Raw genomic sequence first — 17,770 nt, forward strand, 5'->3', positions numbered from 1 at the left:
TGAGTTGAGTATGATGTCCACCTTTTTCAACCAATCATTAGGCCCCACGCAGGATTTGTGCAAAAAGAGAGGGGAGAGAGTACTAGTTGTGAGAATAAGTACACGTGGGGCCTACTGTGCAAAAATATGCTAGATGTGCCAAATTGGGTGAAATATTTGAATTAGAACATGCTACTTTGAAATCCGATGGTGTTTTTCGTAAATGATGATCCCAAATTGCAGTAAATGATGATCCCAAATAGCATGAGCAATATGTCTTACATGTAAAGGGTCATGTGGTTCAAAGATTTAAACAATTCACTTGTTAGGCCCCACCAAAAGATTCACGTTTGCGAGGGGAGGAGTATACCCATTGTACCAGTGTTGTAGAGGCCCTTATGACTTCACACTGGTAAATGAGGGGTAGCGGGAGATGATATTTTCACCCCCCTTGCAGTACAGATTTGACGTGAACAGTGGGGAACTTTAACGTGTTTTGATGTAAAGTCACATTAAAAGTAGGGCCCATACAGGGGTGTGAAAATAGTCTCTTGCCCTCGGAGGAGGTGAATTTATCACCGCTCTTGCCCTAAACAAAAAGAAAAAAAGGGTCTCCCCCACTAAATAAAGGAAGGAGAACAATACAGAATGTGAGTAGTAGTTTCTAGAAATTCCGGATTTTTGGTAGTTTTTAAAACAATCATCAAACACTGGTGATTCTTCAAAAAGGGGTGGGAAAAAGACCCCAGTACTCTGACATGATCAGTGTCCTCGTACGTTGCCCTGACAAATTCACAATCCAAAGTCAATCATTATCTTTAAAGTAATATTTTATTATTTCTCACTTCTCTTTTGGTTGAGAACGACGACGTTATTAAATATTTATTATTTCTCACTTCTCTTTTGGCTTAGAACGGCGATGTTATTGAATATTTTATTATTTCTCGTCTCTTTTAGCTTAGAACGGCGACATTATTGAATATTTTATTATTTCTCACGTCTCTTTTGGTTGAGAACGCCGCCGGATTCTAGAGTACGCCGCCGGAATATCAAGTACGCCACCAGATTCAAGAAACACCCATCGTTCAAATATATCAAGTACGCCGCCGGATTTTAGAGTATGCTGCAGGAATATAGAGAACGCTGCCGGATTTTCCATGTTCAAACATGTGTTCCAAACATATCAAGTACGCTGCCAGAATATCGAATACGCCGCCGGATTCTAGAGTACGCCGCCGGAATATTGAGGGGTATGCCGGTTGAAATACGGTGTATGCCAATAGAATTTAGGGGTATGCCGGCAGAATCTCATACAGAGAGGTAGTATTATTAGAAGACACCACCGTTCGATATTGATGTCCAAGTGTCATGGATCCGACTGTCTATGCATATTGGCGACGGCCAAGATTTAAACGAACCCAAGGGACTCTGGGTTCAAAGGAAAATTTCAAATCCAAACCAAACCAGCTATGTATAGAGGTGTCACCATTCCAAAAAGTTTTTTTTAACACGTATAAAGCATCCATCCGTCTCTGTTTATTTTCGACGGCCAAGATTGAAACGAACCCAAGGTTCTGTCGGTTCAAATACACATTCAGACGAACCAAAATTAGCCTTGTGAAGTGCGCTAATTTAATGGGCAGTAATGAAAAAGGGAGCTGAAGGAGATTTTTGTTGATGTCAGAAGGGTATTGGGGTCTTTTTCCCACCCCTTTTTGAAGAATCACCCCTGTTTGCTTATTGTTTTAAAAAGTATGCAGAATCCATAATTTCTTAAAACTATTACCACATTCCCTAGTCCTTCACACTAGAGAGGGAAGTTTCCTTCACTCATCATCCATTGGAAAGTGCAAAAAACCAGCTGTCCATTTTTCTCTCCACTAGAGAGGGAAAAATAAACTTAGACCCCTTGTGGTTTCTGACACATTCAACTTAACCCCTAATGTTTAAAAAGTTACAAGTAGACCCCCTGTGGTTTCAATTTGTGTAAGGTAGACCCCCTCAGTTGATGGTTCGTCCACAGATTGAAGGGTTAGGATGATCCTATGGAGATGATTTTTTGGGCACACCCTATCTATGTCAGGGCCCATCAAATGAACGCTTTGGATCATCCAAACAATGTGGGCCCACTGTGTTTTGGTAGATACCAGAATCCAAACAATGTGGGCCCACTGTGTTTTTGGTAGATACAAGAATCCAAACACTACCAAAAACACAGTGGGCCCTCATTGTTTGGATGATCCAAAGCATTTATTTGATGGGCCCTGACATAGATAGGGTGTGCCCAAAAAATCAGCTCTATAGGATCATCCTAACCCTTCAATCTGTGGACGAACCATCAACTGAGGGGGTCTACCTTACACAAATTGAAACCACCGGGGCTCTACTTGTAACTTTTTAAACATTAGGAGTTAAGTTGAATGTGTCAGAAACCACAGTGGGTCTAAGTGTATTTTTCCCTAAAATTTAAACAACAAAATTAGGGATTTGCTAGGGACCACAGCAGAACATACGAGAGCGGCCACATAGACTAAGATTTTGTCTTACTTTCAACCTACGTGGCTTCTCTCTCCTGCAATAGCCCGCCCGCAAAACGCCTTGTACAATGGTCTCTAGCAAATCCCACAAAATTAATAGTGTCTGTACGAAATAGTGTTAATAGTGTTAGTTTTTCTCCCCTTTTATCTTCGTTTCATTCTCCATGCTCCACTCCAATCTCCCCCACGTGCTAAAGATAGAGAGAAATATAGATCGGATTAGACTAGATTGGATCCGATCAGATCTATTCTTTCTCTCTCAAAAACAAAGAAATCAAAAGCAATGGAGAAGAGAAGGGCTCTGAAACTCGATTTTTCTCCAGGTATGGAAACTAAAAGAATATTCTGAAAAACCCAAGTTCTAGAGAGAGGAACAAGTTCTGAAATTAGGGTTTGTTGACTCATTCTTCTTTTTTATCGTTTCCTTTGAATTCAAAAAAGCTTCCTTGATTCCCAAGCTTGTTTTCTTTTTTTTTAATTTTAAGTCATAATATTCATTTGCTTGCGTGTAGATTTTTATGCTTTTTTCGTGGGCGCTTGTTGGAGTCTTTGTAAGACATTTGGCTACATTTTCTTGTTTTTTTGTTTTCTTGTTGGAAAGGAAAGAATTGAAAAGTCGGTGGCTTGTGGTTATAGATGGAAGTTCTTAAAAGTGTGGTCTTTGTTTCGGATTTTTAGACTTTTTCTCGTTGATTTTATTAGGTTCTTTGTATAAACATGTTAGACTTCTTGACTTTTTAAAGATTTGTGAATCTTTGAGTGGGTATCTGATTCTTGTAAATCTTCGCAGGGATTTGCATTTGGATTCTGGGTTTTCTTTTTTCTTTTTTTTTTAATGTTTTGTTATTGTTTTATGTTGTTTTAGTGTTTTGTTATTAGTGATTTTATTAGGTTCTTCTATAAACATGTTGAAATTCTAGATTTTAAAAAAAATACTGTTTGAATCTTTGAGCAGGGTATCTGATTTCGGTAATTCTCTGCGCGGATTTGCATTTGTATTTTGGGTTTTCTTTTTCTTTTAAAGTGTTTTGTTCTTGAGTTTATGGTGTTTTAGTGTTTGGATCTAGGTGGTGGATTTGGTGTGGTTTTATGTGAAGGAGAAACATTGAATTTGTCGAAAATCGGGGAGTTTCTGTAGATTGTAGAGTTTGAATGGGGGGCCGAAGTTCTAAAAGAAAGTTGCCAGAGTGCACGCATTCATCATACTCATATGGTCCGCGTTCCCGTTCTTCATCATGGGGTGACAATAATCAACAAGCATCATACTCTTCTCAAGAATATGTGCCTCCTTCTCAAAGTTATGATCCTCATCCTCAGCCTCAATATTATGCTTCCCAAACTAGAAATTATGCGTCTCAGAATTCCATGGGGAGGTATTCAAGGATAGCTGATAACTACAATTCCTTGGAGCAGGTACTAAAAAATAACTGTCTCTATTGCTCTTTGAGATGCTTTCTTTTGAAATCCTTCTGATACCCAGTTCACTTGTATGGGTTCTTTTATGTGATGTTTTTCCAACATTCCAATTTCTAATGTATGATACTGATACTTTCATTTGCTATGTTGAAGGGTTATTAATGTCTCTAGAGCATCAAGTCCTAGAAGTTTTATTTTTTAATTTTTTCGCTTTTCGAGTGTTCAAGAAAAAAAGTTACTCTGCTGTTTGTTATCATCAAAATTTGCAGATTTTGAATAAGTGAATAACATCTATTGTTACTACTCGAAAGAAAAAAGTTGTAAAGTTTTGAATTTTCTATTCCCTCAAGATTTTTGGTATGTTCTCGTTAGCTACTCTTCAGATGTTCTCTAGGAGCTTGAGTATTGAAGCATGAGAAAATAATATTATGGTGGTGCATCGAGTGGGAGAAGAGCCTCGTGCAACCTTCTGAGAGAATATTTTTGGAGAAGCCTTGGAATTTCATATGAGATCCTGTCATTCATGGAACTGCTTTTACTGTTTTTAGAATTCACTTCCCTTATATTGGACATTGGCACACTGTTATATTCTTGTAACTTATGGTTAGATATAGTCCTCTATTGCCCTTGTGTGACCTCATAAAGAGTTTATAACAAATTGTAGAGGAGTGGAGAGGTCATGTGAAAATGGTTGGCTAAGGTGAGTTTGAATCTTAACTTGTTGAACCTATCCCTTCTTGGGCATCTTGAAACAAGAGAAGTTTTGCCTAATTCAGTTGAGAAGAACAACATTAGCTAACTAGTGAATTTGATTATTTCAATAGGGAGAAGAACACATTAGATTGCTGGATTAGCATATTTTTACCCCTTTTGAAATGTAATGATTACATATGTTGATAAAGAAAAGATCTACAGCTCTATAAAGAAGGGGATGAGACTAGTACTAGCTTACAATGATAAAAACAAAACTTGAAATGCAAAAGAACTACTTAAGCAGAGGTGGATAGCAGAAGCTCTAATACTTGATGCAGTGGGGATGTAATTGCGGAAGCTTAACAGTAAGGTTAATGGCAAGGTGATGGAATTAGTTGAGGGAAAATTAAAGGAAAAGGCGGGGAAAGATTAAGGAAAAGGGAAGGACAATGGTAGTTGGAAAGGGCATTTGAAGGGTTGCAAAGGGTAGTTGAAATTGTTGAAAAGGGCAGGTAAAACTAATGAAAATCTTTATTAAGGGAAAGTGGTTGTGTAGGGAATGCTATAGGTGAACTATTGGAGTGATTGGTTAAGGTAGAAGGTGTATCTTGGTTGGAAATAATGGGAGGTAGTTCTTGGAGGGATGTTAATGGAGGTCTTCGCTTAAAGAATGGTTATGGACTTATGGGTTGGTTAAGAAGACAAGAAAGGTTGTGAAGGAGTATTGCATTGGTTGGGCAATTAGGAGAATCAAGAAAAGAAGGGTAGTTTAGATCAAGAAGGTGGCTGTGCTATGGAGGCTTATGGCTGATAAAGAAAGTATGGTGGCTGTTTTGGCAGATAAAGTTAGGTAAAAGAATGGATTTTGGCATCAATAACCCACCAAAAAAAAAGGTGTTGTGGCTGACTTAAAGAGATGGTGGTGGGGTTTATTCATGCAAGATTAGGGGTGTGCATTACTCGGGTAAAACCGAAATAACCGAACCGACCGAACCGAAATGGTTAATTCAGTTCGGGTGTTTTTCTATTCGGTTCAGTTTCGGTTTTTGGTTGATAGAAATTTCGGTTTCGGTTTCGGTTAGCTCCAACAAAAAATTCGGTTTACCCGAAAACCGAACTCTGTGTTTATTTATCACCATTTCTGTTTTGTACATCGGTTTTGTAGAACCAATTTATTAAGGGAAGTGATATTTACGCCTCTTTTCATTACTAGGGACACCCTTTGTCAGTGTATCAATGACTAAAGAGGGGCTGATGTACTTTCTTTTTTTGGGTAGGTAGGGCTGATGTACTTTAGTCAAGAAGAACCCAGTGGATTTGATTGCCACGATTGACTAAAGAGGGCTTGCTGTACTCTTTTCTTTGGGTAGGTAGGGCTGATGTACTTTAGTCTGGAGAACCCAGCGGATTTGATTGCCACGATGGGTGTCCCTATTAATGAAAACATTGAAAAGGGGCGTAAATATATATCACTTCCCTTTATTAAGTGGGAAAAGGTAAGACGTTAAATGCATATTTACCCCTTCTTCTTACTTGGGACAACCCACATTCAATCAGTCAATCGAGTAAGGCTAAAAGTAGGTTCTCATGGGTAAAAGAAGGGGGTGAATAATATATGAGTAAGTAAATAAGTAATGACAAAAATCAATTAAAAGAAAGTTAGGGTTTTCTTTTCTACAGTGGCCTTTGCCCTTTGCTCATTTGCTGTGAAGTGTGAACTTGGAGAAGAGAGAAAGAAGACCGCCGATTAGCGATCACCGTCACCGGCCACCGTGACTCCATGACCCTACGTAAATCATGCCGAGGTATGCCACTATGCCATATGCCTGCCGCCGACATGAAAGGAACCCATTCTCTCTGAAATTTCTGGAATTTTAAGGGTTTTTTTAAACCCTTTCAGTTTCAGCCTTTCTCTTCTGAAATTTCACGAATTTAGGGTTTGATTCTTCTATAATGTTCTGTTCTTTCACTTCTTTGTGTTCAATTTGAGAAGAGAAAGGGTTTCATTGTTGGGGAATGATATTTGCCCCCCTTGATGGATAAAATCCCACCATTTTTTTTTTTCTGGTTTAGGTTTGTGCGTCCCATTTTCGGTTATAACCAAGTAACCGAAAAACCGAACATAATTTCGGTTTCGGTTATTTCAGATATCAAAATATTCGGTTGCGGTTTCAGTTAGTGTTTCCACATAACCGAAATATTTCGGTTCAGTTTTTTTTGGGTATTTCGGTTCGGTTTAAACCGAATGAACACCCCCAGCAAGATGGAGATCTCGGCTGAAATTGGGTTGCAAGTGGGTTTTGAGTTAGCTCTCAGTGTTTGGCTAAACAAAGGCTGCAAGTTTTTGGGGCTGCAAGATCATAGGAAGAAAGGGGATGAGGGACTGTCACATGGTCTGAAATAAGGAGGTTTGTATGGCTGGTATGCAACAGTTTTTGAAGGGAGTTTTCAGTTTTGGATGACTTTGGGGTGAAAGTTGGGAAGGGAAATTGGCACATAATATGGAAGGACTGGTCATGGTTTCTGGGTAGAATCTAGGGACTGGTTAGGATTCGTTTGGAAATTCTTGCTGACTGGTTTTGAGCTGGTGTAATCGATTGGAAAATAGTGAAGTTGGGTCTTCTGTTTATGAGGACTATTGATCGGTTAATTAGAGAGAAACAAAGTGGTTCTTTAAGGGGTGAAGTAACAAGAAAAAGGCTGGTTTTAGGGGTGTTTTGATCAGATTTAGGAAGGGAGGTGGAGGATGATCGCATGGCAGCAGGGAAGTATGAAAGTAGAGGATGGATCTTGCATGAAACAAGACCAATGATCAGTTGATGAAAACAGAGAAAAAATCCCTGCATGAAACAGGTTAGATAAATAAAGATAAAGCTGAAGTTCTCATGGGAAAAAGTTACTTCTTCTTCTTCCAAACTTAAGGGATAAAAGAGGAGACTTTTGTCCAACGAAAACATAATGGATTGATTGTGAGGATGATCACTTGATTAAAATAGAGAATTCCCTGGATGAAACAGGTTAGATAAATAAAGAAAAAGCTGAAGTTCTCATAGGAAAAAGTTACTTCTTCTTCTTCCAAACTTAAGGGATAAAAGAGGAGACTTTTCTCCTACGAAAAATCAATTGATTCCATATTCAAAAAAGGTCAAATTCGTTTAGAATATAAGGCCATGTTTATAGGCTTTTCTTGGATTTCCTAAATCTGCTCAAACTCAAACAAAAAAAAATCCTAAAATTTCTACTAATTTTGTCCAATTCAATTCCCTAAAATAACTCCTCTAAAACTTCTAAAAGAAATTCGTAAAATTTCTCCAAGTTTCCTAAAAAAACTCAACTCCTCAAATTCTAAAACATTGGACGAACAACTAAGTTTTAAATTTGTCCAACAAAATTTCCAATAAATATATATAAAAAAAGAAACTATTAAATTTAAGACTTTGAAGCCCTGTGGTCAACGTGGGCCATTGTTGGGGTAGCCGTCTCTATCTCTTAGCGATCTGCGGTGATCAACCTGTGGGTACTATTATCAGGCAATATCTCAGGGCTGATCTTCGATCCATGTCATCTTAAACTTGATCTGATCAGCTGACAATTGATCCGAGGGTCCGAATTGATCCGAACATGTCTTTGAAGCTCTCGGCCTTTGATCTGAACGATTCAATCAATCCTATTGAGGATCTGGATCATTTGGCCTTTGAAGGGCTGGGATTGCACCTACATCACACATTTTCTCTTGCTGATCTTAAAATGATATTGATTGACCTGCGATAGCAATTCCTTGTCCATACTTTTGGAAGAATATCTGTCGTTCACTCGCGCTCTTTTGCACATGCCTAAAGGATTAATCTTACTCATGACACAAACACCTCGCGCTCTTTTGCACATGCCTAAAGGATTAATCTTACTCGTGACACAAACACCTCACTTCCTGAATAGCATTTGTGAACATCCATAATCCCATACTTAATTTATTGGTCCACAAGTCGGACCAAAGATATCCTTACAAAATTTAAGTCATGTTAAAGAGCTAGAACTTTGCTACACCAGAATCTTTGAAACCAATATGACCGAAATATGCTATTAGTTGTATATTAGTATCCCTAAAGACTCATCCAACATCTGTCGAGATCAGGTGCCCCTTGAAATATCATTTAAGGTTTTTAAGAAACCCAGTTGGAGGTTGCACCCACTTTGGTATGGTTTTATCTGGCAAAAAATGTGATAGAGAAATAATCATCCAATTTTGATTAACATCTCTCATCTAAGTGCCTCCAACTTCTTTTGTTGCTAAAGTGTCATATATGATGGGGATGTTGACATCAATTGTCAATTTTCATGATGGATTTTCTGTATTATAAAAGGGTTTCTTATTCCTCTCACTCATGATATTCCATAACAAAATGTCAAGAGAATGTACCTACGTCTTCCCAAAAACTATCTAACAACTAATACGACTTAGAACCATGATTTGCCGTTGTCTCTGCCTCTTTGAACATTATACATTTACTAGCTCTTCGAAAATTCTTCTCTTTTAGCATCTCAGGTGTTTTACACTTAATTGAATTTTTAGCATCTCAGGTATTTAACACTTAATATTCTTTCTTTTTATTTGAACATCTCTTGATCATCCAAAAAACAAAAGATTTAACAACTAAGATGACTTAGAATTAATACATGATTTGCCATTGCCTTTGGCTCTTTGAACATTATATATTTTCCAGCTCATCAAACGTCCTTTATTTTGAGCTTATTGTTTGGAACTTAGGTGTATGAAAGATTTTTACAACTCCGAATCTTTATGAAAACGTTGTCTGTCTTTGATTATTATGTGCTCTTTATTTTGTTTTGGGGATGTATGATGCCTGCTTAATTGAACTACAAATCATTTTCAAACTCTGAAGTTCCCCTAAATTAAATTTGCGAACCCTAGGATTACACCAAGAGTGCTAAACTCCTACAAACACCATCTAAAGCTTGACTCTTTCCTTCTTTCCATATAGCCCCAAGCACAGCTAAGAGAGCCATGTTCCACAAGATTCGACCCTTCTTAGGCCTCCATTCCTCAATCAAATCCACAATATGCTCTGGAAAGACCTACTGCACACTGAACAAACCGAACACGAAATTCCTGATCTTTTTTACCACCCTGCAATGTATGAAAATGCGATCCAAAGTTTCAACTACCTCAATGCATAGAGTACAATGATTAATGATAAATATCCTCCGATTCTGCAAATGATCTACCATTACAATTTTGTTGCGACATTCTGACCAAGCGAATATGCAAACTCTAGGAGGTGCCATAATCCTCCAAATTTTGTTTGTTGGCAAAGAAGACATGGCTGGCTTCAGGCGTTGTTAGGAAGAACAAACAAATAACTTTCCCTATTGACCCCAGATCCATAGTCTCTTGTCCTTGCCCCTTCTCTTAGTAAAGACGTAGTCTTGAGTCTCCAAAAGCAATGCCAAGAAAAGGAACCCTCCAGCTAACCCTGTCGTTCCTTATAACGAGTCTTGGGCAGTCAACTCCTCCAAAGCCAAGAGAACAGGTCTTGAAACATCTCTTTTAGAGCTGTCTCACCACACCACAGTTCAATTCAAAGATTCACCATGTCTCCTTTGCATGCTCTATATTGTATTGCTCTAAAGAAATCCTGATTTCTCTCCAAACAGTGACCCCAGAATCTCTATAGTAGTCGAGCGGGTTCCAACCACCAATGCTAACTCCATATTTCTCTTGAATCACTATCCTCTTCAAGTGGGATTTATAATCTCCAAACCTCAGCAACCACCTACCTAGATCAGCTCTAATCATAGCCTTGATATTCCTAAAGCCCAAACCCCCAAAACTTTGGAAGAAAGATATTCCATTGAAGCCATTGTTCTTAGTGATTGAAGGGAATTTTCTTAAATAATATTAGGTGGAAGAGAATGAATTCCATTTTAATTGGACATTGGCAGATCCTATTGATGAGATCGTAGTTAAGTATGAATCATGGTTAATTGAATACACTCATTCCCTTGTGTTATGCAATCTGGGTCAATTGATTCGAATCATTGCTCATTTGCAATCATGAATGGCACCTTTGGATGTTTGAGAATCCCATGGCATAATCCATAGCCTTTTCTATGACTATTTCTACTTTTCCATTTTGTAATTATGAAACGCAAATATTCCAAACCTATTCTTAGGAGTGTATATATCAGTGACCCAATGAACCTCCTCTAATGTATTCCTACCGGATGAACAACTTGAATAACCCTACCCTCATTGTACCATGCACTTTGGGTGTGTCCTTTTCTCATGGTTGTAGGACTGTGAATTCATGGACAGCCTTGCTAGACAGTGGATGTACTAACGGGGTAGAGCTAGTCCTTGGCTTGTGGGTTTGAGTTATCGTTGATGCTTTTGTTTGTTCATGTTGAGAGAGTAAAGAGAGAAGAGAATGAGAAGTGACTTGGAGATTGCTCCCCGTCACTAATGTATATATGTAAAGAGAAAAGGAGTACAATGACCAAAATGCCCTTAGGCACATACACCTTCTAACACTCCCCCTCAAGCTGGAATGTATATATCATACATTCCTAGCTTCTTACAAATGCCGCTCAACTTTTCTTTACTCAATGACTTAGTAAATACATCACCTAGTTGGTCCACCGATCGAGTGAAAGCTGTGCTTATCTCGCCCTTTTGAATTCTTTGACGAATGAACTGACAGTCCACTTCAATGTGCTTGTAATGACACTACTTGTGGATTTTTTGTCTTCTTCTTGCGAAGCCAACATATCCCGTCTCAAGTTTTGATACCTCCCATACATCTAAAGCTATATTTGTATGACGAGGGAAAAGTGCTCAAGGATCAATTTTCCACATAACAAAGAAGCAAACATTGGACAAAAGGTGCAATTAACGTAAAGACAAGCGCTCTAAAAAGTATTCTTAGAACCTGAATGCTCAAACTGAAACCATATTCTATAGCCACTTACATACATAATGTAAAATAAATTATACACAGGACGACTGAAAATGTGACTTATGTGCTGGTTGTCTTGGTGAAATTTTGTTAGCAATTGATTGATAAATCTTCCAAGTGTTATTACCTTTCAATATAACTTATGAGCATGAAAATATCTCTTAGGTAAACCAGTGCTCTCTTTCAGTCCGTACAGTAGCTCTTAGAAACTGCTAATTTGTTTGGGAGTTGTGTCGCACATTTGAATGAACAGGGTAACTAGTGCGGTTTCTTTTTTTTTTCTTTTTTTTTAAAATGGAGTGAAAATATATTTGATTCTATATATTTGTCTGTATCATTTTCGTTGGTGATCATGGTAGTATGTTAGCAACGCATCAGGCCTCTTTTAAGGAATCCATGGTTTGTTGTTACTTTCTCATGATGCTTTACCAACCAATATAATGCAACAAGGTGGCGTTATTATCTGGAATTTTAGTGATTGCATTCAGCTTATCAATTTGAGTATTCAATTATTAAATCATGATGATGACTAACAATTTACATGCACAGGTGACTGATGCTCTTGCTCATGCTGGCCTTGAGTCTTCCAATCTCATTGTCGGCATTGATTTCACAAAGAGCAATGAATGGACAGGTCTGCCCTATATGCCAAAATTTATTACTATGATTCCTACTTCGTGCTTAACTTACTCTAAAAATCAGGTAAAAGATCATTTGCTGGCCGAAGCTTGCATCACATTGGAGACCGTCAAAATCCCTATGAACAAGCAATCTCTATTATTGGAAGAACCTTATCTGCTTTTGATGAGGATAACTTGATCCCTTGTTTTGGGTTTGGAGATGGTAGTTTCTTGTGAATTGCCATTCAAGTTAATTTATTTAGAAGTTAATGATCTGGATTATGGATGTGATGGATTTGTGTTTTTTTTTTGACAGCATCAACCCACGATCTAGATGTTTTCAGTTTTTATCCAGATGAGCGGCTCTGTAATGGTTTTGAGGAAGCGCTGGCGCGGTACAGAGAAATAGTCCCACATCTGAGACTAGCTGGTGACTATCTTAATTCTGTTGCTTTATCTACTTTTTAGGTAATTCAAAAACTTTAGTCAGTTGGTTATTGTAATTTGTGCCTTTTCTGTTTTCCTTGGGCAGGACCAACATCTTTTGCTCCTATCATTGAAATGGCTATGACTATTGTGGAACAAAGTGGCGGCCAGTACCATGTGTTATTGATAATTGCTGATGGGCAGGTATTTCCTCTTCGGTGCTGCTTTTATTCTGTTTTTGTAAGTAACTTTGCTGTTGGAGAATGGTAGTCTAGAGTCAATTTTGGGAAATAGCTAGAAGTTGGGGAGCAGAAGAGAAGGGCATTTGGTACAACTGAAAGTCAGTATGGGTGGATCTGAGAGCTGTGTTACGAACCATAAGGAAACACAGAAATTTGGAAAAAATAATCTAGACTGGATATAGCAATGGATGATATAAGTCAGTATGGGTGGATCTGAGAGCTGTGTTACAAACCACAAAAATTAGGAAAAAAATAGTCTATAGTGGATATGGCAATGGATGATATAAGTTAGTATGAGTGGATCTGAGAGCTGTGTTATGAACAGTAAGGAGGCACCAAAATTAGGAGAAAACAATCTCGAGTGGATATGGCAATGGATGATATACAATCTAGTTGTTATGAGCTACTTGTAAACATGATAGGGCCATCACTTACATATTTATTAATTTGTAAACATGATAGGGTCACCGCTTAAGTGTTTTTAAGTTTTGTTTAGTGGACTTACAAGGGCGCACCACTTAAGTGTTTTAAGTGTTATTTATATTACATGAGATAATGCCCATCATTAGTGGAATTACTAGTTAGAGTTCACCAATATAACAACAACAACAATCATTAGTCGCTTTGTGGTTATTATTAACTTTCTTTCCAGACCCCATCTTTCCACCTCCGGCCTCATGAGCTTTTGAGAGCCTGGTCTGGATCTCTTATATTTGATATGAATGTCTCATGTCTTTCAGCTCAGCGAGATCCATAGAAAGACGGACCTACCCATCTAATAAGGTGGTAGGATCAATAAACCAAAATAGGCTCAAGAGAACTAGTTTTCTTCTTATATATTATCCCATATTATACATCATAATAAGACACTAAATTCAAATCTGATAGTACCCTATCTATTCAAAAGCCTATCTTCGTGATATTCGAAAATGGGGAAAAGTGTGGTCCGAAAACTCTCGTTAGCTCGTTTTGGACCACCTTCTACTTTTGAACCAGTTCTCGACCTTTAGGAGTCGGAGGGTGTAGTAACCTGCACACTGGCAGCTCGTAGTTGCGGCCAACGAACTTTGATTGTTCAATCAAACCATTAAGAGGGGCCTTCCGGGAATTGACTAAGCACGAGTTGTGGATACAGTCAAGCAAGGCATTCATTAAAGACCAAGCAACCTCAAACCTCAATATTGACAAAGACTTCTGTTGAAAAGGAGATAAGTATAAAGACGCCCCACTAAATCAATTCCTCAAAGTTGGTTGTTCCTGATGAAAAATGTGAGTGCCCCTATTAGCCCTTGTAAATATAGTACGCCATACGGCTTAGCGTCAACTGTGCCCCTACGATATCTTGCTGGTCAATCAACTAGGAGTCTAGGACGATCCGTCATAAGGCTGAAAGGAAAGCTGAAAGTGCACCCAAATTTTACAACATAGGCTGAGCAAGCGTCGGGTTGTTCTTTTCCACATCTTCTTTAACTTTTTCAAACTGCATATTTCGCTGGTATTGCTTGGTCATAGACTTCCTGGTTGTGAGCTTCATACGCACGATCCTGAATTCTCTTCAAAGAGACAAGGTGAAGAGTTAAACAATGACTTTGTCAAACCTAATCATATAAATTTTGAAATGGTCAACCTCATGACAATGGCAACTTCAAATCAGATATTTTGCATTTCATCAACAAATTAAAGATCATAAATCCAATCATTATAACCATGTCGTAGTAAATCCAATCAAATTAAACATCATCTTAAGTATCAGATCATGGTCAAATTAAACATCATCATAGTTCATAAGCGTCGATTTCTCTAACTCTATTTCATACAGGCACTCTTATTGAATAAAATCCTCTCCATTTCTCTTCCAGATCTCTTCGTATGAATCCGTGATTATTCCTCATGTTCTTCTTAATAACTCCAAATGGTCGTCCTTCGAAGCTAATGATCTCAAAACTACTTTTGTCTAGTGACACCGACTCCCTAAGGATCCCCTATAGTTTCCCAAGTATCCCAACAATGCGTCCTTCGAAATTTCGTTCTGAGGTTGCTAACCCCTCTCCCATAGAGAGATTTCACCAATATTAATAATGTCACTATAGGAATTGAATCCAACTTAAAAGTAATCGAAGATTATAAGTAACACAATGAGATTTAAGCAATGGTAGATGAATTGCTTAATTGATATTGACCTCTTTCGATGACATCAACCGACTCGGTTTCCTGTGAAGTGCAAAGAATCAATTCGTGGCCGACTCAGGTGCATTCTTCACCTGATTTAGAGGTCAGTTCTGATTTCCCCTCCACTGGTTTTGCGCTTGAATGGGTGGATTGGCTAGTGTGGCTACCTCGAGGGTTGAGGTTGCTGAGGTTGATGAACTAGTACGCTACTTGATTGCTTACCCAACCTGGGGAAATTATATTGTTTATGGTTGGGGTCCCCACATGCGTAGCATACGTCCATCATTTTCCAACATTGCCCCTCATGACGCTTTCCACAGGTTTGACATTGAGGCGTCGTTCGGGGGCCAGCTTCTGTCCTTTGCTTCTTATGAGGTGGTGCCTGACTTTTATTCCCAGACACATGCCCTTGCCGCCAGTACAATCTTCTCACTTCGCTCAGCTACTTCGGCCTTTTCACAGGCCTCAGCTAAGGTTCGAGACCCAAAGTTGATGTTTGCCATTAGGGTAGGGCAAAGACCATCAACAAACTTTCGCACCCTGTCCTCTTCTGTGGTAGCATAACTGGGTGCATAACGGGATAAGGCCCTAAACTTTGCCTCATACTGGGCCACAAACATATTCCCTTGCTTCATAGATGCAAACTCGGCTGCCAACGAATCTCGAACATGAGGTGGGAAGTACTGATTATTAAATCGCACTTTGAATTGTGCCCAATTCTCTGTCCTAGCCGCCGGAAAGTTCTTCCGAATCTCCACCATATACCTGCCCCATCCTTAAATAAGAGAGAGGCAAGTCAAATCTTCTGAGCGTCTGAGCAGTCCATTACAACAAAGATATGCTCTACTTCAACAATCCAACTGTCCGCAGCCATAGGATCTTCTGTTCCACTGAATTCAGGAGGGTGATAATCCCTAAATTGCAGATGTAATTGAGACGGATCAACCCTGGGTTGAGGATTAGCAAAACTTGCTGCGATATTCTGATTTGCTGCCTGAGATTACGCTTGACCCCTTAGTATGCTGGCAAGCACAAGCAGAGGATCTTGGCCTTCCTCTTCATGGCCATCAACTCGATTTGCGCCTTCCCTTCTCCGATAGGTATTCATCTGAAGTTGTTAAAATTTAACGCAAGTTATTATACGAAACATCCTTCTTATTTCAAACAAGCAACAAATTATGGGTGGGTTGTGAAAGATCCCACATTGGAAAGGGAGGAAAAGTTACTGGGCTATATATGTGAATTTCTCCTCTCCCTGTGTAGATGCGTTTTCAGCCTCTCCAAGGGTCGGGCCCCGCGGAGTGGGTCGGGCACGGTTAGTACTGCTGGAAAACAAAACTGGGGAGGGTAGATGACCCAAAACCGGACAATATCTACACAGTAGGGTCGGGGCGTGACATTATGGTATCAGAGCAGGAACTCCCACAGTACGGTGTGCCAGTGAGGACGCTGGGCCCTAACGGGGGTTGATTGAAAGATCCCACATCGGAAAGGGAGGAAAAGTTACTGGGCTATATATGTGGATTTCTCATCTCCCTTTGTAGACGTGTTTTTAGCATCTCCAAGGGGCAGGGCCTCGCGTAGTGGGTCGGGCACGGTTAGTGCTGCTGGAAAACAAAACCGGGAGTGTAGATGACCCAGAACCGGACAATATCTACACAATAGGGTCGGGCGTGACAGGTTGGTGCATTTTATTCATATTTATCCTAATAATCTATGTTGGTTTGTGTTTTCCTTTAAGTGTCTTTGAACAAAACTAAGGGAATATGTGTCTTTTAATGAAGTTTAGTTCTGCCTAGCTCATTCTAAGACATACCCCAGACTCGTTTACTAGGTTCCTCACTAGTTAAACCTTGCGGTTCTGCTCTGATACCATTATGTAATGCCCTGGCCCCACACTTGCAGATATTGTCCAGTTCTGGGTCACAACCCGCCCCAGTTTTTTTTTTCTCTCAGGAAAACGCGTCTGCACAGGAAGAGAGGGAGCCACATATATAGCCCAGTTTCTTTCCCCCCCTTTTCGATGTAGGGGGTCTCGCATTATTATGCAACACCCCGGCCCCACGCTGTGCAGATATTTTCCGGTTCTAGGTCGCAAGTCTGCTGATGTCATCGAAAGAGGTCAGTACCAATAAACAGCAAGAAGCACCCACACTCAGCAACCACCAACCAACAACAAAATCATAACCGATGAATAACCATTACGAGCAACACTGCATAGGAGGTAACCAAAACTACCACCAATATCGCGCAATCTAATGACATATCCACAGCAACCACCAATCACCATCAAATCACAGCAGATCTTCAACAACCACACCACAAAAACAACAATCATCAACAAGTCACCCAACCACCTCGCTTAGATCCACCGACATAAATATCAACCAACAATCAGAAACATCAACAATTGATTGCTATCATACCACAATGAAACTACCAACGGATCACCACCAAAAAAAATCAATCCAGCAATAAGGACATGCTGACATATGGTTCCGGGATGGAAAGTGGCACAAGCACCCCAAACATACACTGTCACCATAAAAAACACTCGAAACACTTTCCCGGAACCCGATTTAAGATGAGAAAGGGTAAGATATAGTGATTTAAAACATGAATATAAAGATTAAGTTGGGATTGATGATTGGTTTATGTAGATGGATAAACTACTGTTAGGTTTAGAATATTCAGGGTTGAAAAGGGGTATAAGA

The 17,770-nt window shown here is 39.2% G+C and overlaps 1 protein-coding gene across 1 annotated transcript in view; it reads left to right on the plus strand.

The window, feature by feature from the left end:
• The first annotated feature begins 2,665 nt into the window (after positions 1 to 2,665).
• LOC143862562 (E3 ubiquitin-protein ligase RGLG2-like) overlaps positions 2,666 to 17,770 on the plus strand; it is a 40,830-nt gene continuing 25,725 nt past the window's right edge. Inside the window, exons 1-6 of the mRNA XM_077373631.1 lie at positions 2,666 to 2,839; positions 3,584 to 3,929; positions 12,149 to 12,233; positions 12,302 to 12,442; positions 12,536 to 12,649; positions 12,752 to 12,849. Of these exons, the coding sequence (XP_077229746.1) occupies positions 3,669 to 3,929; positions 12,149 to 12,233; positions 12,302 to 12,442; positions 12,536 to 12,649; positions 12,752 to 12,849 (699 nt within the window). The 5' untranslated portion in view covers positions 2,666 to 2,839; positions 3,584 to 3,668. The remainder of the gene's footprint in view (positions 2,840 to 3,583; positions 3,930 to 12,148; positions 12,234 to 12,301; positions 12,443 to 12,535; positions 12,650 to 12,751; positions 12,850 to 17,770) is intronic.

Source organism: Tasmannia lanceolata, unplaced genomic scaffold, assembly GCF_043159265.1.
Source record: "Tasmannia lanceolata isolate RefF3 unplaced genomic scaffold, GAP_Taslan_0.1 ptg000037l, whole genome shotgun sequence".
In the NCBI taxonomy this organism is placed as follows: domain Eukaryota; kingdom Viridiplantae; phylum Streptophyta; class Magnoliopsida; order Canellales; family Winteraceae; genus Tasmannia; species Tasmannia lanceolata.